At 40.3% G+C, this 23,041-nt stretch overlaps 1 protein-coding gene across 1 annotated transcript in view; it reads left to right on the forward strand.

The window, feature by feature from the left end:
* TLN2 (talin 2) overlaps window positions 1-23,041 on the forward strand; it is a 575,966-nt gene that overhangs the window by 485,942 nt on the left and 66,983 nt on the right. Inside the window, 5 exon segments of the mRNA XM_078151184.1 lie at window positions 108-209; window positions 3,174-3,293; window positions 13,037-13,183; window positions 19,796-19,962; window positions 21,652-21,835. Of these exon segments, the coding sequence (XP_078007310.1) occupies window positions 108-209; window positions 3,174-3,293; window positions 13,037-13,183; window positions 19,796-19,962; window positions 21,652-21,835 (720 nt within the window).

Raw genomic sequence — 23,041 nt, forward strand, 5'->3', positions numbered from 1 at the left:
CATTTAGGGCATTGTGGTATGATTCTGTAATTCTGTGTCCTAACAGAAATAAAATTTTCTCATAATGATGATAATCATTAAATTAAAGTACTTTCCACTCACTCTAGCTGGATGAAGGCACTCCTCCAGAACCAAAGGGAACTTTTGTTGACTACCAGACAACAGTGGTGAAATATTCCAAAGCCATTGCTATAACTGCACAAGAAATGGTAAGTGGGGAAAGCACTGTTGGATTTGTTTATTTTTAATTCCCTACTCTTCACCACCCAATCACCAAAGCCTGCTTCCATATTGGGAAGGCAGAGGGAGTGCGTTTCTCCAGGTAGTTTTTTTTCTTTTTGGGGGTGTGGGGGCAGGTTAACCAGCAAAGACACAATTCATGGCAGGTATCTGCTGACCTTCTAGCTACTTGGTGCTCTGGAACAGTGGTATGAAACTCAAGTAGAAACAGATCCCTATTGGCCACATATTGACTTAGAAAACTACCATTTAACATTATCTACATTGAATTTTTATTTATTTTGTTAAACACTTCCCAATTACATCTTAATATTTCAGGCCACATGCCCTCCCACTCAGGAGTTTTGTGAGGCAGCCCAAGCCCATGAGTTTAACACCTTTGTTCTAGAGAACCAAGTCCTGTTGTTCTGGAGTTAATCCTGTATGGAAACAAATTCCCCAAACCAGAGTTAGAGAAAGCTATGGTATGGGCATGGAAAGGAAAGAGAGATGTGAACAAAGGAAGGAAGGTGGAGGAAGTCAGGCAGCGAGCATTTATTTATTATTTATTAGGCATACTATGTGCCAGGAAGCAAAGAGAAGAAGAAAGGGAAATTAAGGAAGCAGAAGAAATAGATTTTTCTGGTACCTGAATTAAGCAGATTACTACCCTTGTGGAATAAATTTTACTGTTTTGTTTTGTTTTGTTTTTGTCAACTAAGGCAAAAAAGGAAAACTTTGTAGTTTTGTTTTTTGTTTTTGATGAGACAAAACACATCTGTTGAGATGAAACTTTTCCTGGAACTAAACTCAAGATGAAATTAATCATCTAGGTCCTTAGATAAAGGACAGCTGAGTAACCTAATAGAAAATGGTTTCATAAAAGTAGACCTTGATTTTATAAAAGATAAGTGACTGCTGTTTAAATAAAATAAATAAGACTATATGCAGGAACAGAGTTATATCCAACCAATGAAGATATGACTGACAGTCTAGATGCTGGGTTTAAGTTACATTTAATCAGTTATATCTATCACATGCCCTTTTATTTGCTTGATACATAAGCCACACTTGGGCATCCAGCATCTTTTCGTAGCCAGACCCAAAGCATTCTCTTAACCTCGCCCTGGTCTTCCATAAGGTCCAAGGTCCCATATCCAAAAGACTTTGTCATGTGAACTTCTGTCCACTAGAGGCTGACCTAAGACCAACAAAGTGTTTCCCCTCCCTCTGGCTGCTCAGTTCACAGCCCTGCCTGGTCTTTTTTCCTTAGGGTAGGAAGGAGGGGCAGTGTACAACCTAACGTAATGGAAAACATTTGGGAATCAAGGCCAGAGGTGGTGATTCTCATGGGAGTGATGTGTTTGACAGAATATAAGTTGGTTCAGACAGTACTCAAGCTTGACTTTTGGAGAGAATCACAATAAACTATGGGAATTGGTTTTGCTAACTAGTTAAAGGGTTTTGCCTGTCCCCCAAATGTCCCTGCAGTATCTCCCTGGCCAGAGTGCCATGTTGACTTGACTTAACTCTTAATGTCTGTGATCTTGATGAAGCCCTAGCTTTGTGCTTAATCCCCACTTATGAGACAGCTGGTGCAAATACTTTTTTGAATTTCCAGAAAATTATAGCCATATGCCTTAGGGTTAGCCCCCAAGTCATTGTGTTTCATTTTGACGCAGAGAAATGAAGCAACTCTTTGGCTCCCCTTGTTCCATTTTGGGCCTAATGTTCATTTCCTGGTGACCCACATGGTAGGTCTGAAACCTAGCAATCATTTTTGTATAAACATATGTTAAGCTCCAAAAGCAGAATCCTATACAGCTTCTCTTGCTTAAGGATTTTATTATTTATACCACGGAAGGATGGCTGTCATCTCTAAAACTAAAAGGGGAAAAAAGAATGTAGGGGAAAGCAACTTTTCCTTCTGGAAAGGGGAATGAAAGGTCATTTCTGGGAGGTTTTACTAAAACAATATTTGGGGGGAAATAGAAGGAATTTGGAAGGGGAGTAACTAGAAACTCATTTAAGCTGAGCAAATTGTAGTGAAGTTTTTCTGTAAAGGAAGTAACTTGGAAGAAAACTCTTACTCCTCTTGATGCAAAACAGTGGAATTTGACCATTTTGGTTTGTTGCTTTAAGCTCTCTCCTTAATTCATGTCAGAAGTCTTATTTCCCCCCAATTCTTCAGGCCTAGAACTGTTTTAGGTTTGGGTTTTTTTCCCCCAGAACACATATTTGTCTTGTGCTTTATTTCCTTGCCCCTCCTTTTCTCATGCCCAGCGTGATACCTGACCAAAATAAGAAGTCTAAACCCCACTGGGCTCATGGAAGTTTGTCAAGGCCCATAGCTAGCCCAGCTCTGTGCTGTTCCCCCATTATTCCTATGGAATAGCAATCAACCGGATACTGAAAAGGCCGGACACTTCTAGAATTGAGCCAATAGTGGAACAGCCTCTGGTGGCTGGGGGAGAGGAATTAGGGGGCAGAGAAGGAAGTGAGTGTTTGGCACGTGCCCATGCGTTCCCTTGCACATCCCTCCGAGTGTGGATTTCCACCTTGTGTTACTGGGCTGGCAGGAGAAGCTAGCTGGCTGCTGCTGATCATGGTCGCGTCGTCCTTGAGCCAGGCTGAGTGGGTTATGCTGAAGAAACGGAAAGCCTGGCCTGTTCTCTTTGCACATTCCCAATGCTGAGCATGCTAGCTGTGCAGCCTCCCCCAGCCCTGTGCCTGCTGGCCTAAGGGGAGAGCAGCCATGGGGTAGAGGGAAAGGAAACAAAGCATGTCTGTCTGGGTTTGGCTTTGCACACAGTTCTCTTCAGAAACCGTAACCCTAATGTACCTGTTGCAGGGTTAAAAAAGAAGATCATTTGGCTCCCAAGTGGTATTAACCCATTATTCTTATGCATTTTTTATATGTGTGTTTGTGTGTCTTGCTTGTTTTCTTTTTCCAGATGACTAAGTCGGTTACTAACCCGGAGGAGTTGGGAGGACTTGCTTCACAAATGACCAGTGACTATGGGCATTTGGCTTTCCAGGGCCAGATGGCAGCAGCTACAGCTGAACCAGAAGAGGTCTGCCATCTTAAGACCTCTGCTTTAACTAGTGAACGCACACTGATATTTTTACCCAGATTACTCTTCACAGCTCAGTTTCATTCTATGAGACAGGTGCCACATAGTCAAAGCCAGGTTTATTTCTCCCCATTCTTTCCCCCTGGGTCTTGGACAAAACAGCTGCAGGAGTTCCCTAAGCCTGATTTCCTTTCTGACCACCTGGTTGGAGAAATAGATTGCCCCACTCTTGGACCTCCTAAGACCGTGGTAAAGTGAGTATAGCCTATAAACTCCCAGATAGAAGAGGTCTGTTATAATCAGGAAGTTTTTCCTGATATCAAGCCCAAACTTGGCCCTTTGCAGCTTCTTCCTGTATCTCCCAATTCTGACATCTGGAGCTAACAAAATATGGCAGACCCCTCTTCAATAGAACAGCTAAAGAAACCTATGATACAGCCCCGAGTGATGGAGTTTAGCCACTCCCAGCTATGTGCGACCTACTTTCTCTGAACAAGTTGCCACCAAAGTCACTGACTGTGCTGTTTCTAAAATCCAGATCAGACCTGCATTCTGTGCCTTATGGGGGCTCCCCCTTTATCTCTTAATCAATATCTAAATTTTGGCTTCCGTCTGATTTGTTCTTTATTCTCAGCCAAATCTCACACCCCACCTCCCCCACCCCAGATTCAAGGCAGCCATGTGCATCTCCCCATCAGAGCCTAACTATAACTTGGATTTCTGGATATTTGGTCAAATGTCTTCCCTAACCATCTTAGAAGTCACCCCTACGGTGGCTGTACTCACAGGAATCTCCATGAACAGCGCATAAGATAAATAGGGAAACATCTGGCCCGGTATGAAATCCGTGTACTTCTCATTCCAGACATGTAGAATCTAATTGGATGATTCAATGATTGCCTTAGGTGGTAGGATCCTTTAGGAAAATGAAGATAGACCAGACTTTTACAGGGAAAAGATCCACAGAATTTTGGGAGGTAAAGCCTGGCAGTAGTTTGCCCTGACAGTCTTGTTCCCAGAAGGGAAAATATTCTCTTTTTTCCCCTTAAAAGTGTTTTTCCCCAATTACACGTGAAGATAGTTTTCAGTATTCATTTTTGTGAAATTTTGAGTTCCAAACTTTTTCTCTCTCCCTCCTCCCCAAGACAGCAAGTAATCTGATATAGGTTATACATGTATAATCATGTTAGACATATTTCAGGGAAAATATTCTAAACCTATAATATAACAAAATGGTGTAGATTACAGTTGTCATTGGGAAGATGAAAGTAACTAACTACATTCCTGAGGCAGAAGACTGTGAATTATTTTTCCTTTTGCCTTTATGGTTAAGGTTAGTATCCCTTAAATTACTAAATACTGGCATTTCTTCCCATTTGTTTTTTTTTTTTAGTATGTTAACTTAGATACCTGAACATGCTTCAGAAAGAAACATAAAAGTTGCTGTCTAATGTATGGCATGATAATGGCATGTAATTATATTTGTGTAAGCATGGAGAAGCAGCGCATGTCATAATCCAGCAGTTTTCCAACTTCTTGGTCTCAGGACCACTTTAACTCTCTTAAAAACTGAGGACCCCCTCCGAAGAGTTTTTGTTGATGTGGGCTGTCTCAATTGATATTCACCATATTATAAATTAAAACCTTTTAGCATTAATGCAAAAGTAATTTTGTTAATACAAAAATAATTTTGGCCTCATGGACCCCCCAAAAAGGAAGGTCCCAAGACCTCACTTTGAGAACTAAGGGCTTAGTGGCTAAGAAGCCAGCCTCAGGGTCAGGAAGACCTGAGTTCAGATTCCACCTCTGATCACCTCCTGACTAACCCTGGGCAAGTCACTTAACCAGTGACCCAGGAAACTCATATTCATTTAAAAAAAAATACAGAATGTGCGAAGTGGCATTGGTAGACATTCTCTTCTTTAGAAGTTCCTCATTGCACTGTAATCATGTCCAGTACACTCCAATTTCTTTATTATTTATATGTATTGTATATAATTTGTATAATATAAAAAATCAACTGAACCCAAGGTTCTAGGAGCCACAATCTTGAATTTTGGTATTTCAACATAAGTTTTCGTATGTTAAACTACAGCAGGATAACATTAATATAAGTCCCTCAGGCCTGCCAACTCCCACCATTAAGAGCCCTGCTAGTATGAATCAGTGATTCAAGTCAGTACCAAGATCAAACTGATTCCAAATTTATGCATGAAACTTCTGTTGATGCTTCTACTCTGAAGGCTAATTATTTTAAGAAAAAGTGGCCTGTCTTCAGAACATAATATGTTTGACTTTCATAAAGCAAAAAGAATTTTTACATTGCAGTAAGAGAGGACTTGACTAAGCAAAAGAAAGAACTACCATACTTGAAAAGGAATTTAATGTTGAAAGTGGTAAGTAGCAGTATGGTAGAGTAGAAGGAATGTTGAACTTGGAGTCAGAAGATCTGGCCTGGAGGCCTGCCTCCTGCTTGTCCTAGCTGTGAGACTGTGGACAAATCACTTAATCTCTATGAGCCTCAGTTTTTATCATTTTTTAAATGGGGCTAATACTACCTGGGATACATAACTCCATTTTGTAAGCTTTAAAACACCATGTGAGTCTGAGCCATTATATTATTGCTCAAAGAGTTTTAAAACATCTCTCCCCAAAGACCTTTAAAAGCACGTATCAGTCACCATCTCTCTTGGTTAGCTTAGGTGTTGATCTTTCTGAGGCATTGGATTGTAGACCATATAAACTATGGGGTCTTTTGTAGTCTTAAGAGTGTACAAACCACCCACCCTCTGTAAAAAATGAACAGAATTTTTTATTGTAATGTAGGCAAAAGCAAAATATATAGTAATGAAAAAGTCAGGAAAGGAAATTATCTGCTAAAAACACAGCTGCAAATTACTCTAGATACTGATCTCTCAAATATTTTTTGGTTTATAGAGGCTGATGTTTTCATTAACTTTTCATTTTGTTGTTTTTTCACCATCACATCTTGGGTTGCGTTTTGCATTCCAGACAAAAGAACAATGTAACCTGGAGTGAAAAGAAGTTGGGCGTAGGAATATAATACTACCAGTGGTTTGCTAAGGGAAATTCCTTGTGCATGCTTGCCAGACACAATAAAGGGCGGAGGCTAGGAGATCCCTGAAGCCGCACTGCTTTTTGTTCCCAAGAACTGGGAAACATTCATGTGCCTAAGAGGGCCCTTAAACATTTAAATCCAATCCAAATAAACAGCACCAGAACCCCATTCTTCAGAGCCCTAAGACATGCTTTGCAGAGTCAACATTCTGCCCCATTCCTCCCAAGAACTGGGAAACATTCATGTGCCTAAGAGGGCCCTTAAACATTTAAATCCAATCCAAATAAACAGCACCAGAACCCCATTCTTCAGAGCCCTAAGACATACTTTGCAGAGTCAACATTCTGCCCCATTCTGTGACTATATCAAACCAAATGAAATAGAGTGGTCTTTTAGGCACCAAAAGGAAGCTTTACCCTCTTGATTTTCAGTGGAAAATTCATGTTTACTTCAGAATATCACAGTGAGAACCTCTTTGCCACCTCAGGATAACTAGCAGTGTTTTGGTGTTCAGTGTATTAAAAGCAGACACTTAGGTTTCCTTTAGCTCCTCTTCCCCAAAATGAGCAGGATATTAGCAGTAGAATTCTTTACAAGTTCTTGCTCTAAGATCCTTCACTAACAATTGTGAAAGTAATTAATTATTTCTGTCCTTCATACATACTTTGCCCGTTTCCATCAATTTCTCTATCTTTAGAGAAAGGGTTCTTAACTTTTTGTATGTCATGGATCCCTCTGGTAGTTTGGTGAAGCCAATGGACCCCTTCTTAGAATAATGTTTTTAAATGCAGAAAAAAAAAATACATAGGACTACCGAGAAAACCAATTACAATGGAATACAGTTATCAAAATATTTCTTTAAAAAGTTCACAGACCTCAGATTAGGAACCCCTGCTTGGAGCCTTAAAAGAAGTTACAGTAACGATGTCCTACATAAATCACTTTTTTTTTTGAGCCTTATTTAAACTCTGTGAGGTACATAGTACAATTATTATTCCTGTTTTGCAACTAAAGAAACTGCCTCAAAAGAGCTAAGTTATTTGGTCAGGGTCACACAGCTACTAATGACAACCAGCACTTTTTATTAAGATCAACAAGCATTTATTAAATGCCTACTGTGTGCCAGATAAGCATCACGAAAGATGCTGGGGATAGCATGACAAAGAATGAAAGAATCCCCACCCTCAAAGAGCTCAGATTCTAATATCAGACTGCCTCTCTAACAGTCAGATCCACTGCACTGCATTTGCCCGACAGGAACCCTACAAGAGAGGCAATTCTCAGGTATTGTTATTATTCCCATCTTACGGATGAGTCTCAGAAAGGTTGAGTGACAGACCATGGCTGTAGGTTCATAAATTTAGAATTATGTAAGACTTCAGCGCTGGTCATCTGTGCAGTCTCTTCATCTTACAAAGAAGGAAACTGAGGCCTGCAGAAGTGAAGTGGCTTGACCAAGGTCACATCAATCATTATAAGAACCAGGATTCAAACTCAAGTCTCCTGACTCCTTTCCAAGTGTTCTTTACCCCACACACTCCTCCTACAAAGAACACTGTAGTTAACATTTACAAAATACCTTCTACCCTCATCACCCTGGCTCTTGCTAGCTTATAATCTTCCAAGCACTATCCTTGTGGGAGTAAAATTTTTGTTTAATCTTGTTCCAAATATAAATTTGCTATCTTAAAAAAAATAGCATGAGAAAAAAAGTTCATTTGTTTGGTTGTATTCATTAAGGGAAATGATCATGTGTTTCTCTCAACAAGTAGAATTTGATTTAGAATCCCATAAAGACTGAACTTTTAATTTAATCTACAGGGGCCTAAGAAGCAATTTAATTGGGATACAACATTCTCTTTTCTGTTTTTGTTGATGGAAGAAGAGTGGAGGGTTTTGGGTTTTCTCACCTTAATTTCTGCAAGCAAATATATTACTAAAGCTGCTAATTTTTTTTCTAACACTTCATTGTTAAGATCATAGAATCTTAAGATTCTGTATTAAGAATACTCTATTCTATATTAAGAATAGCTAGAAGAGACCTCAGAGGCCGTCCACACCAGCCCCCTTCTTTTTTTTTTTTTTTTGGAGGCAATTAGAGTTGAGTGACTTGCCCAGGGTTACACAGCTAGTAAGCGTTTGAGGCTAAATTTGAACTCAGGTCCTTCTGACTCCAGGGCTGGTGCTCTATCCACTATACCACCTAGCTATCCCAACCCTTTCATTTTACAAATGGGCAAATTAAGGCTAGGATAGGAATAGGTTTGGATAGGAAGTGGTTTGCCCAAGGCCATAAGCTACTAAGTGGTTGAGCCAGGACTCAACTTAGGACATCTAATACTAGGATTGTTGTTGTTGAGTTGTTTTCAGTCGTATCTGACTCTTTGTGACCACATTTGAGGTTTTCTTGGCAAAAATGATGGAATGGTTTTCCATTTCCTTCTCCAGCTCATTTTACAGATGAGGAAACTGAGGCAGACAGGATTAAGTGACTTGTCCAGGGTCACACAGACAGTGTCTGAGGCCAAACTTGAACTCAGGAAGAAGAATCTTCCTGACTCTAGGCCCAGCATTCTATCCACTAGCTAGCCCTGTGCACTACCTAGCCGCCTTAACTCTAGAATAATGATTCGGTATTTTTCTACTGAAACATGCAGCGAGCAAAAGCAGTGAGTTACCTACTTGTTCACATCACAGCATCACAGAATTCAAAGCTGAATGTTATCTTGGAAATTGTCTAATCCAGCAGCTCTCAGACTTTCTGTTATTAGGCCCCTTTAACATTCTTTAAGGATCCCAAAAAGCCTTTGCTTACGTGGGTTACATTTAGTGGTGTGTTAGTAAATGTTTAATAACCAGCTCTCTCAGGGCGGGACGGGGCAGAGAGAAACACCCTGCATGTGTGCATGATACGCTTTTAAGTTTAATCTCCTTTATTAACATTTTCTCTCTCACTTTCGTAAGTCTCAACAATCAACCAAGCCCTTATTTGTAGCATTTGCTGATGTACAAAGCGTAAATGCTCAAACTGAAAGTTTAACAGTCTGCTCTCACGAGCTAGTTCGAGCTGCTCCAGCACACCACTGGTTATAATCTATCAATATTTACCATATTATAAATTAAGTTAAAATTCATTTCCTATAATTCATTTTAAAATAAATTTTAAATCTATTACATGTTAACATAAATAACATTTTAATGAAAAAAGCCTGTATTTTCCAAAACAAAAAATACCAAGAAGAGTGGCATTGTTTTACATATTTTTGCAAATCTCTTAATGTCTGGTTTAATAGAAGACAGCTGAATTGTCATGTATGCTTCTGCATTCAATTTGCTGTAGTATGTTATTTTGGTAGAAGTATATAATGAAAATATGGCTTCACACAGATATTCAGCTGAAAAAGGGATATGTATTTTTAATAGGCAAATAACATCTTAATATTATTATGTAGTTTTGACCTCATGGTTGCCCTGAAAGTCCATGCCCATGGGTCCATGAACCAGACTTTGAGAACTGTTGGCCTAATCCACTCCCCTCTAGTAATAATAGCTAGCATTTAGATGTGCTTTTTAAAGTACCTTTAAAGTACTTTAAGATTTGTAAAGTACTTTAGACATAATATTTTATTCTCACAATAGCTGTAGGACTTTTCCTGAATCAATACATGGTGTGGCATTGCTCAAGTCTATGAGATTTAAATAAACGCCAGGGGCGAGGCATGAAGGACCTTTGGCACCCTCTTCCACTTGTTACATATCCCCATGCTTAACAAACATGAAAAGTATCCAGGGGTAGCCACTTTCATTCTGAAACTGACTCTTGAGACGGTCTGAACTTTATGTAGTGGAAGGAGTATTACGTTTAGAATATGGACTCAATCCTTAATGGACTTAATTAATTGATTAATTAATGGATTTAATCCTGCCTCAGTTGTGACACTTTAGCTGTGTAACTATGGAAAGTCACTTAACCCTTCATAGCCTTGGTTTCATTATCTGTAAAATGGGTGTGTTAATATTTACACTACCAATCTCACAGGGTTATTGTCAGAAAAATGCTTTACAAACCTGAAAGTGCTATGCAAGTCATCATCATCATTGTTATTCAGCACTGTGATTTCTCTGGCGGAGGAAACTCTTCAATAATAATAATATTATTACTAAATTATTATTATTGACATTATAAATATCATCCTAATGGGGTAGCACAATGAATAGATATGAAATTTTCATCAACAGCGGGCCTCAGGAATTTTGGAGTCTAAAAATGAATTACTGATCTCACCCCAACATTAATACCTTGAGCTTATACTTCCTCTTAAAGGATTTCGTATCTATTATTTTAGCCCAGCCATTTTCTTTGCTTGGTCACCTGCTATCTTGGGACCTGCCTAACTAGAATTTTGCTTTGTCTGCTAAATATGGCCAGTTCTAATTTTTGTTTTTGTCGGGGTAGTGGGGAGTGGTACAGACCTGTGAACTTTGTTGAACTCACACAGCGTAAGAATTATAAAACCTTTTTTTGCTGTGATTATTTTTCTTCAGAGTAGCAAGACATTGAATTCCTTGGGAGGTAAAAAGATGTTTGTACTTTGAAGTGAGTTTGTTTCTCCGTGACAGTGAGGGGTTGGGCAGCTCTTACCATGGTGAGCCTATGACGTCTCACACCAGAGATCTGTATTCAGGCAGAATATTAGTCAATTCAGAATTGCATTAATGATCTTGAAGGGCATTAATAGTACAAAGAACACTATAGACTGGGACTTATGGTTCCAGCTTTCTTATTCACTAGCTTTGACCTTGAGGAAGTCATTTAGCCTCTGAATCAGTTTCCTTATTTAAAAATAAATGTGCTTGGGCTAGATTATCCCCAAGATCCTTCCAGTCTAAAAAGTCTAGATTCTGTCACCACCTCACCTTCTTCCTCCCCTCTTTTCCTTTTCAACACTGCCCTAAAATTTTCCAATTCAGTACCATTGGCCTTTGCAGAACTCTTCCCTTCAGGCTGCTGAATATTTCTAGTAAAGCTCTAGGCTACCTATACTGTGAATCTGAAATTACTCACACAAGTTAGGTTTGGATCTAAAATGTCACAGCCTCCTGTCTCGAGTGTCTTATTTTTAAAACCACCTCCATCTTATCCCAGCAAATAGATGTGCTTAAACATAAATTAAAAGATTTACTTTTTTTTTTCCTACTGACTTTCATCTGTGTTCTGTTGATGAAGTAAGATGAGCAGCACCTTTTCCACCATGGCTGTTCCAAAGTCAAACTGGCATCAAAGAGCTTTCCCTCTAATCCAGTAAATGAGATTATCTGAGAAGATGACTTCCATCCAACTGGTCGCACAAGCTCCTGTGTAATTACAGGCCTCCAGAGACGTTTTCAAAAGTGAGGTGGCTGAATTCTTCAGGTGTAGGCCACAGGTCTTAGTTGGTATGGATTCCTGAAAATAAAACATATTGACTTTATCCTTTGAAAAAAATTTTTAAATTACCTAGCTGAACTGGACAGCCAATTATTTATGACAGGTTTATTGATGAAACCAAAATAAAAATTGATGTGAAACAGACTTGTGCTGGCCCAGAGGGATGCAAATTAGGGTAGGAGGCATTATTTGTTATAACTCAAATCACATGACTGGCAGCTCTCCATGGCAAAACTGATTTGGCTGCAGACACGGAGAGCACAGCCTAGATGCTTTTAGGATTGTTTATCCAAAGAACAAGTTCATTTAAAAGAATTTGTACCAACTCAACCCTAAGGGATAAATACTAGTTAACAAATGCTTCTTTAAAAAAAAATCTGTTTTGTTTTTTTAAAGCACCCGTTTTGGGCATAGTAAATTCTCTTTCTCAGATTAGTTGGGAACTCGAATAGTCCAATTAAACATACCTAGAAAGGAATACTAGTTGTCAAAGAAATAGAATACAATAAAATGTGCTTTACACAAACTGTGCTGAACATAGGGCCTTTGATGAAAGCTTTCCAGGATCTTCGAGGGCCTTGAGGTTATTGATTATGGACATTAATTTTTTTCTTGTGTAGTACAGGTTAATAAAGTACCCTAGACAGTGCTCTTTCAACTAATTGCTTATGCTTGAAATTCCTTCAACAGAGAACCAAGTCTTTCCATAATCCCAGGTTAGGATTAAAATGCAAAGACTCAGGAAGAGAAATGTAGGCCCCTACTATGTAACAGGCACTGTGCACTGGATTTATATTCACACTTTAAGATGGAAATGATTAATGTCTGAGTCTTTCCTTAGAACTCTTCCAGATAAGAAAGGGGGAGTCATGAAGGTAGTGTGACAGAAGGGAAAGATGGGGTGAAGAGCAGCAAGAGAAAAGCAAGAGTCCCCAACTGCTTAACAGCTTTGCCGAGGGTCAGCCTTGGCTGCCTGTTGTATGTGATACAAGACAAATAGAAGAAAAGTAATACCACAAAATGTAGACATACTTTATGGGATCTGGGTGACCTTTGGAATCTGTAAAATGTAATTTAGCTGGTATCCCCTCCCACACTTCACAAGAGTCCTAATAGGAGTGGAATTTTCCTAGCTTTGTTCCCCTATAACTTGAGAAATTTTCCATGCTATGAGAAGGTATAAATGAAAAGGCCTGTAATGTCTCTATTCCTCCCCAACCTGGTTTTCCTCCTTAGATTGGATTCCAGATCCGGACCCGTGTTCAGGATCTCGGCCATGGCTGTATCTTCCTCGTCCAGAAGGCAGGAGCTCTTCAGGTCTGCCCCACTGACAGTTACACCAAGAGGGAGCTGATAGAGTGTGCCCGCTCAGTCACTGAAAAGGTAAGAAATTTAACCCTCTGATCATGTGATGAGTAGCCGGAGACAGCTCCCAGATGCCGGAAGTTCAGCAACAGGGATGACACAGGTGAGTGAAATCCTTAAAAAAAAAAAAAATCTGTTAATCCGATGGTTTCATCTGTCTCCCCACAGAACTAAGAAGTAGGCAAACCAATTGATTCATATTTTATTGTCCCTGTAGTTCCTTATCATCTGATAAAGGTTTTTTGCTAATTAGTAATGAACAAAGAGCAAAGTTACAAGCTCCTCCGGAATAACTTAGTGATAATCCAGCGAAAAGACTGAGTCCTCTCTTCCCCTGAGTAATTGAGAGTCTGTTATAAGTGAAAACAAATCCTCCGTGAAGCTTTGTTCTCCAGGTAGGGTGAGCATGGCTGTCAGTCAGTAACCCATATGTAGCTACTGCATTCCTCCCTTCCTGAAAGATGCTCCTGGAAACTCCTCAGATGGTCAGGGCCAGCATCGGCAGTGAGGTCTGTGGTAGGTGGAAGGTGGAGTTATAGAACAGTGACTCCAGGCCTTCCAGCATTGAGAGCCATTTGCCAATTGAAGTATCCTTTATCTTTTGCTGTAATTAGGTAGGCAGAGTTGGTGATCTGTAGGCAGGAAAGCAGGAACTGCTGCCTGAGACAAAACATGGAAGCAGAAAGAGAGAAAGGAAGAGAGCCACATGAAACCTTTGTGAAAAGACAGGGCAGCTTCCAGGGTCTCGTTACTATGTGGCTTTTTCTGGGTGCCTTTGTGTTCATCTGGGGTATTCTTATGCATTGAGCTACATGGCAAACTGTCTTAACATCTTGGACACTGAAAGCTCCAAAGGGTGGGCAGTGATGGCTTTGTGATCATTCTTTCCTGACACCTATTCTTTCTATAGTGCCTGGGTTGGAGGTTAGAAGACCCTAACATCTTTCTGTCACACACACACATACGCATGCATGCACTAACCCAATTTGCTCATCTCTCCTTCCCATCTTTTCATATCTGCTGTTACATCCACTTGAAGTCTTTTTTTGCTTTTCTGCTAACCCATGTACCTTCCTTTGAAATTTATCTCTTCTAGGAAGTCTTCCCTGCTCAACTGTATCCCATTCTGATAATTCTTTTATTCCCAACAGCTCTTATAATCCACAGTAAATTGGCATTTTTTCCCACGTTCCTTAGGGAGCTGATGAGAATCATTTGTTGTGCATGTGAATTGTATGTTCCAGTTATGGCACAGTCTAGTTGAAGCCAACTTTTATTTCTTTTTTCTACCTGCTCTTCTTTTCCCCCTTAGTGTGTAATAGACCAGTAGATTTTTCATGAGCCAACAATCCTTGGGGTATCAGTGAGTTAACTACGAGAGATCCATGAGGCCATTTGCATGCTAAGCACTGTAATTTCATCATCTCTTTTCTCTGATGCTATAATTTTGAAAAAAAAGGTATATGAAGTTCTTTGACATTTCAAAGTCTTCCAACTCAAAAGGTTAGGGAGCTAATCTCAGAGGAGCTCCTATTGTATTGAGGGGCAGTGAAGTGTAGTGGATAGAGCTCTGGACTTGGCGTCAGGAAAACCTGGCTAAGTGACCCTAGGCAAGTCATTTAATGTCTCTGTGCCTCCAGTTCCTCATCTGTAAAATGAGGGGATTGGATTTGATGACTTTTGAGGTCCCTTCTAGCTTTAAACCAACAATCCCATGAACCACTGTTAGGTATTATGTTTGCATGTAATTGCACAGTAAAGGTACTGATTGGCCTGTACCAGGTTAATTAGAGTAGCGAATTTGACATTCACAGCCTCTCCCTCCCATCCCATCTTAGCAGTGCTGTGTGGCATCTAATTTTTTTTTATTAAAGCAAATTAAAAATAAATATTGTTTGGAAATTTTTCTCAATCTTGCCACTTAATATAAGGAAAATAGACCTTTCCATTGGGAATAACCAATACAGAGGGTGTTTCCCATGTATACGCTGTGCTCTAGTCAACTAGGCAGAGGTCTGCTCCTTTAGCTTGAAATAACTGCCCAGGATGCTGGAGACATGTTAGAACCAGGAAATGAATCCGTATCCTTGAGGACTTTCCTGTTGCCCTTTATTATTGCAGTTATAGCTGCCAAGTTTCCCCCTAGGAGGCCACTTGAAATTGAAATATGGTGGAAGAGAACTTAAGCCCCAGGGCCCCAGGTGGCCAAACAGCCCTTTTAGAGGAGGGCAGTCACGGTTGCATACATTAGTAATAGTTTGAGAAATTTTGCCTTTATCTGCCTGACTTCTTTTATTTCTATTTATTTATTCCTTAAAAATACATTTCACTGATGTGTTTTTATCTCTATTCAGTCATTTTTCAGTTGTGTCTGACTGTGTGACCCCACTTTGGGTTTTCTTGGCAAAGATACTGGAGGGGTTTGCCATTTCCTTCTCCAGCTTGTTTTACAGGTGAGGAAACTGAGGCAAACAGGGTTAAGTGACTTACCCAGGGTCACACAGCTGGTAAGTGTCTGAGGACAGATTTGAACTCATGAAGATGAGTCTTCCTGACTCCAGGTCCAGCACTCTGTACACTATAGCGCCACCAAGCTGCCCACCTCACCTTCATTTCTAGGAAGGAAACCATTGCCTTCTCCATTCACTCTGCACAGCTCCTGACTGCCCCTTTCCTTGTGAAAAGGGGCCACAGTTAGACATCCAATACCAAGACCACATTGACAGTGTAGATAACATTCTGTCCTAGTCATGAGTTCTCTTTTTAACTAAGGTGATCAGTGACTAGATTGGAAAGGACTTCCAGAAATAGAAATCTAAATATTCCTTATCACATACCTTTTTGCCTTCCACTCATTTGTTTTCCAGGTCAAAATGCTGTCCTGAACTTTCTTTTTTTTTTCTTTTGTTTATCTTTAGGTTTTTTATTGTTTTTTTTTCATTAGCTTAATTTCTTTTTTTAAAATTTTATTAATTTATTTGATTTATCAGCAATCACTTCCATATGCTTTTGAGTTGAAAATTTTTCTCCCTCTTCCTCCCCCCCCCACCCTTCCCAAGACGGCACACAATCTGATACAGGCTTTACATTTACATACCCATTAAACATATTTTCACATTAGTGAAGTTGTAAGTAAAAATTAAAACCAATAGGAGGAACCATCAGAAAGAGGAAACAAAACTCAACAGAAGGTAAAAATAAGTGACTTCACTTTCAGATTAATGTTCTAACAAACCCTTCCTCATCTCCAAAAGGTCCTTCCTAATTAAAAACAAAAAAAAGTTGTAATATCACCTAATGGAGTGATTGCAACTGATAATTCATGTTACTTTCCATTTTTGAGGTTTACCAGTTATTAACAGAAAATAAAAATGTGAACAAGCACTTTAATCATTTGGAAGTAGAAATGTCCATTGTGCTCAATGGGAGTTTTGTTGCATTTTGCTGTTGCCTTTATTTACATTGTCTGTAGTCATTGTGTCCATTGATATTTCAGTTTTGCTTTTTTATTTCCCACATTTCTTCAGTTCATACCTGTCTTCCCATGTTTCTCTGAATTCTTCATACGCTCTCTTGCTGACAGCTCAAGAGTATTCCATTTCACTCATATATCAAATCCAATCTCAGACATTTACTTGCTGTGTGACCCTGGACAAGTCATTTAACCACTCTGTGCCTCAGTTTCTTCATCTGTAAAATGGTAATAATTATAGCAACTACTTCTCAGGGTTGTTGGGAGGATAAAATGAGAAAATATTTGTAAAGCACTTTGTAAACCTTAAAATGCTATATAAATGCTAGCTATTTTTTTATCATTAATAGTGATAATAATAGTTAACATTTATTTAATGGTTACTATGTTCCAGGTGCTGTGCTAAGTGCCTTACAATTAACATCTCATTTGATGCTCACAACAACCCTGGAAACTAGTACCACCTACTGGTACTGCTACTAATACTGGTGATATTACCACCAGTTGTTTAGCCCTTCCTTAATCTTTGGGCATTGAATTTGTTCCCAGATTTTTATATTAAAACTAGTTCTATAACGAATATTTTTAACCACGTGGGTCATTTCTTTCTGTAAGTCCCAGCCAATCCAGTAAGTACTGACTAAGTGGCTGTTAGATACAAGACATCGTGCTAGGTACTAGTGATACAAAAATGAAACAAAATATATAATCCCTGTCCTCAGGTAGCTTATATTCCACTGGATCAAAGGGAGTGACCAGCTTTGTAAATGTTTTTAGATAATCTCTAATTGTTTTCTGAAAGAGTTTGCCTTTTTAAAATTTTCTGTTGCGTTCTCAAAATTGTCACTTGACCATGCCTTTCCTAAACCACCCCCCGGCTGTAAATGCTTCTTCTGTACCCCTTGTCCATTTGCTTCATATCTAGCTTGTCTTTTCTTAATATGGCTACAAAGGTACCTGGGAACTTGGGAAATGTGGGTTAGAAATATGAGAAAGGGTAACAGTTCTCTACCAGGATGCAGCATCTGTTTCAAGGCTCTGCACACAGAGAGTACTCGATCAATGCTCTCATTGATAGATTGGCCATTGCAATGGTGACTGGTGAGCTGTCACTCCCCAAGCATTCTGTGGTCATTGTCAGCTGCATGGTGTCAAGTTAAGTTTCATGTATTTATTCTAGTATTCTTAATGTTTGGGGGTTTTGGGGGGGGGTAGCATGGATCCTTTCGGCAGTGAAGCCTATAGAACCCCTCTCAGATGACTGTTTCTAAATACCTAAGATACGATATGCAAGATTAAAAATGAAACAAATTATATTGAAATTTAGTTAAAAAATTTCAGGTTCACAGAACCCCGGTTAAGAATCCCTGTGCTACTGACTTCACATGTATAATTGATGTCATCTTTTTTATTTTCTTAATAGGTAGAGGAGGGGCTGGAGGAAGGGAGAGAATTTGGAACTCAAAATTTTTAAAAATTGATGTTAAAAATAAATAAATGGATAAATGAATAGATAAAAAGAAAAAAAATCACTGCACTGGACAATGGCATTATGTTACGAATATGTTAAGAACACTATTGTGTTCTTACTGCTTCTCATTAATAATAGCTAGCATTTCTATTACAATTTACAAAGCATTTTGTGTACATTGTCTCACTTGATCCTCGTAACTTTGTGAGGTAGGCAGTATAAGTATTCTTACTCCCATTTTATGGAAAAGAAAACTGAAGCTTGAAAATTAATAACTTGCAAGTCGCAGAGGTCTGATTTGGGTCCAGTTTTTCGAACCTCAAGTCCAGTTCTCTTTCCAGTCTACTTTCCCGCCCTCCCTTAACACCTTTACTGCCTCCCATCGTCATTTGTTTTTTAATTGGAAATTGCCCATCACCATCCAAGGGTCTGTGTCATGCATAGGTGAGCGGGTGGTGGAATGGTACCTGCTCTTTTTGTGAGTGGTCATCATTCTCTCTTCACTTTGTCTCCCTGCCACAGTCTGTGATTAAAAACACGCCTTAGTGCTCCTGTTGTAGTGGGAGTATCTGGGAGAGGGAGGGCAGGGGGGATTATTTTTAAGAAGTTCTGTTTCTCAGTGACCAACCGCAGTTCCAGAAGGTATACAATGAAACATGCTGCCCACTTCCTGATAGAGAGATGATGGGTTCAGAATGCAGATTGAGGCTTTTTTTGGACATGGCCACAGCAGGAATTTGCTTTGCTTGACTATAGAAGGGTTTTGTTTTTCTCCTTTTCTCAGTTAGCCAGGAAAGAGTTTGGAGTAGGGAGGGTTGAGTGGGAGAGAATTCGGACCTGAAAATTTTTAAAAAGAGATTCTGTGTCTGACAGATGACTAAAGAGAAGATGAATACCACGTCATTGAGCATCAGCATAGATTACCTAAAAGTCCTGGTGATATGGAAATGAATGCTACTAGTTCCTATGTTGTCTATGCTACATATGGCCAGATAATTGGAATTCTCATTTATTAGATCAAGGGAAGCTTTTCCTTTTGCTAGGCTATTAGAAAAGATGAGTGCTTAGAATACTGATCATTCCCATGGTGTGGGGAAGGGCTAGTCCTTTATGTCCAGAGGAGATGTAGGTTGCTTCTTGACCATGGTTCATTTCTGGTGGAGAGGCATCCCAGGACACAAAACACAAATGCCAGCCTGTAGAAAACCTGCTTGCATTGGTTAATGCACAGAAATGTGAAAAACAAGGTCAGAGGAGAAGTTAATTCTGCCCACCCAGTGTGAGATGACCAGACTTTTAAGGTATCCCAACTGTGAGTTCTTCTTGCCTGATTTTCAATGTGATCTAGAACCATAAATCCATAGATTTATCATTGGAACATAGATGTAGAACTGGAAGGGACCTTGGAGGTGTCTAGAGGCTAGTCCCGTTGTTTTAAAGATAAGGAAACTCAGGCCCAGGGAATACAAATGATTTTGCCTAAGGTGCCATAGGTTATAAGTATCAGAAGTGGGATTTGAACCCAGGTCCTTTGACTCCATAGCCAGTGCTCTTTTCATTGTATGATGTCATGGACTGGAAGAGACCTTAGAGATGACCGACATCATCTTCATGATTGTAAGTCTTTGCTCACCTTTGGGTAATTCCCTTTGTCTCTTTTTTTGTTTCCTTTGTCTCTGATTTCCAGGTTTCTTTGGTTCTGTCTGCCCTCCAAGCAGGGAATAAAGGGACTCAGGCTTGCATCACAGCGGCCAGTGCTGTGTCAGGCATCATTGCTGATCTGGACACCACCATCATGTTTGCAACAGCTGGGACCCTCAATGCCGAGAACAATGAAACCTTTGCAGACCACAGGTTAGGACTTGGTCAAAGCAAAGGAGGGAGGGCTGGTACAGAAGACAAAGAGGCAGCTGCCCCAGAGGTAGCCAAAGGTGACGGTCAAGATTGAGTGGTACCTGCCTGGGGAGAATTCTGAAATTCACTCCAGAGAGGCAGGCAAAAAGCTTTATTATGATTCTGAAGAGATTAGAAAGGGGGTTATGGAGAAAGGAAAGCAGTCAGATAAGTAGAGCAAGCCAAATAGTCAAAATAAATCCTGTTTACTAGAGTTAAAAGTAGAATCATTTCTTGAGCCTTCTATTTCACAACCCAAATAAAGCCTGCTCCAGTGAAGGCATTCTCACTCAGGAAAACAGGAAATCATTCCTGTAACTCATTCTTTTATTAACCACGTGGTAATTGTACATAGCAGTAATAGAGAAAAGAATTGGCCAGAAAGCTTGAGATTCTAACTTATGCTCAAGACCTAGGCTCTTTTCCTTGCCTGGGTCAGAGTTTGGGACCTTGAACAGCAACTAAGGAATACTCATTCCTGCAGCACCTCCCAAATTAGAACTGTCAGAATTCCATGTGTGCTGCTAGAGGCCGCATCCTTGCCACACAGCTGCTGTGTACCTCCCTCCATCTCTGATCCTGCTTCCTAGGGCATGGAAGGATGAAGACATCTCCCAGCATTTGTTCCTCCCAGGCTCATCTCCTGCCATTGGTTTAGAAATCTCAACATAGTATAATGGAGAACTTCACCTCTGTCCGTATGGCTCCCCTGGGTCCTTTTCCAGCCCTACTTGTCTGATTTCATACAGTGAGCCTAGTGTCCTCTGCTCATTTTCTTAACTTGTAAAAAAGAATGTCATACACACAAAAATCCCCCCATTGGTGTAAATGTAGAACTATGAAGAGAGAACTAGGGACAGCTAGGTGGTACAGTGGGTACCAGCCCCAAAGTCAGGAGGACTTAAGTTCAAATATAACCTCAGAAACTTACTAGCTGTATGACCCTGGGCAAGTCACTTAACCCCAACTGCCAGAGAGAGAGAGAGAAAATACTAAACCACTTGGCTTTGGTACAGTTCCTAAGCTTGTCTGGTTATATAAATTTGTGCCTCTGGATCATGGTGAAATGGAAAAAAATAATGCATTCTAGAGTCAGCAATTGGATTCAAATCTAGGCTCTACCATTTTCATTTATGGCTTTGGGCAAATTGCTTCACCTTTTGGGCCAGTTTCTCCATCTGTGAAATGAAGGTGCTGGACTAGATCCCCTCTAAGGTCCTTTCCAGATCTAAAATCCAAGATATTTTATGTTTCGCTTCTTGTCAGTTGGCAGTTTCTCCATCCCTTCTAGAGGGTGGTTGGTTCATTCTCTCTCTCTCTCTCTCTCTCTCTCTCTCTCTCTCTCTCTCTCTCTCTCTCTCTCTCTCTCTCTCTCTCCCCCTCTCCTTCTCCCTCTGTCTCCCCCTCTCCTTCTCTCTCTTTCCTCCTCTTTCTGTCTCTCTCAATAAGGAAATCCTTTTGTGCAGCATCCTCCTTTGACAACAGCTTTCTCCAACCCTTCTTTCTTAAAGCCTTGGTTCGTTGTGGGTACCGTGGTTTGGCCGATGGGCATCTATCTCAGCCTCGGACCCTACTTTTCTCCTGAGCCTCACACAGTCAACAAGTTGTCCATTGCCCCTTTATTCTCTTCTGCCTTATTTTTGCTCCCAGGGAGAACATTTTGAAGACGGCAAAGGCCTTGGTGGAGGATACAAAACTGCTGGTGTCGGGGGCTGCTTCCACTCAAGATAAACTGGCCCAGGCAGCTGAGTCATCGGCAGCCACCATCACCCAACTTGCCGAGGTGGTGAAGCTAGGAGCAGCCAGCCTGGGGTCTGATGATCCTGAGACCCAGGTGTGAGAATTACTGAGGGCATCTGAATATAAAAATTTAATTAACCTCCCTGGGCTTCAGTTTCTTCAGCTGTAAAATAATAGAGGGCCTTCTAGTTCTTGGTTTATAAGCCTGTTCCTCTGTTTGTGGGCATGGCCTTTTTAGTTATACAGATAACTGACCCTAGTCTTCAGATCTCTGAAAGTAAAACAGAACATACAGGTAATATATGATTTCGTGCATATTTGGCTTTGGGAGAGGGAAGTGAACTCAGAGACCTTGCAGCTTCTGTCCCGGCCCTAGAATTATCACTTACGTTCTCTTAAATGCAAGCAGGTTCGGTGAGCAGCTCACCATTTGGAAGCTTCCAAGAAAAGTTATTGCTCATTCCTGTTCGTTTGGCTAGTTCCAGCCCATCAGGTGGTAAACTCTTCAGACTTAGCTCCTTAATCTTTCTCCACAAGTCCATCCTTTCGGTTCAGATGGCTCGTAACAGACAAGAACCTTTTATTTATGTAACACAGAGCAAATGGTGTTGTTTGCATCGCTAATACGTGATTGCAGTTCGTTAATAAAACATTAGCAACTTTTCCCCAAATGGCTCTGCTGCTTTCCTCTTCTGACATCCTCTTATGAAGCATAGCTCTGAGGGGAAACATTCCTTAAATTGTAGATTTTTTCCCCTCCTGGATTTCTCTTTGATAATATCAGAATCCAAATTGGCCGCCCTGTGGAATTTTGAGTATTCGCACAATCCTTTCCTTTGGTATTGCTTTTACCCCATGGAGGACTGAAAGGCTATAACTTGATAACTAGAATTAGAGCCTCACGTTGGCGACAGTTTGTTTTGGTGTGTTTCAACTCTGGAAAATGTAGGGCCATCCTACCTTCAAAGGTGAAACGTGAGAACTCAGTTTAATGCAGATGATAACAGAGTTCCCAAGTGCTACTTTCTGTGGACTCCCAAGCTTTTGAAAACACCCGAAGGGATTGTCCTGATTTCTTGTAGAAAATGACTAGTGTCGAGCGCTCTCCAATGTCCCTATGTTGGTTGGGAAGCTCTCAGTAGTTAAGGAAAAGTAGGAAACTGCTTGACCCCCTTTTGCCCCCTTCTTCTTACGTCTCTCACCACACAGTAGTACCACCACCCAGTGCCCCACAACCCAGTGCTCCATGACAGTAAGGGCAGCACAAGGTCAGTAGAAACAAGCCAAACCTCCATCCTTT

This window comes from Phascolarctos cinereus, unplaced genomic scaffold (genome assembly GCF_003287225.1).
Source record: "Phascolarctos cinereus isolate Bilbo 61053 unplaced genomic scaffold, phaCin_HiC Scaffold_3;HRSCAF=262, whole genome shotgun sequence".
Classification (NCBI taxonomy): domain Eukaryota; kingdom Metazoa; phylum Chordata; class Mammalia; order Diprotodontia; family Phascolarctidae; genus Phascolarctos; species Phascolarctos cinereus.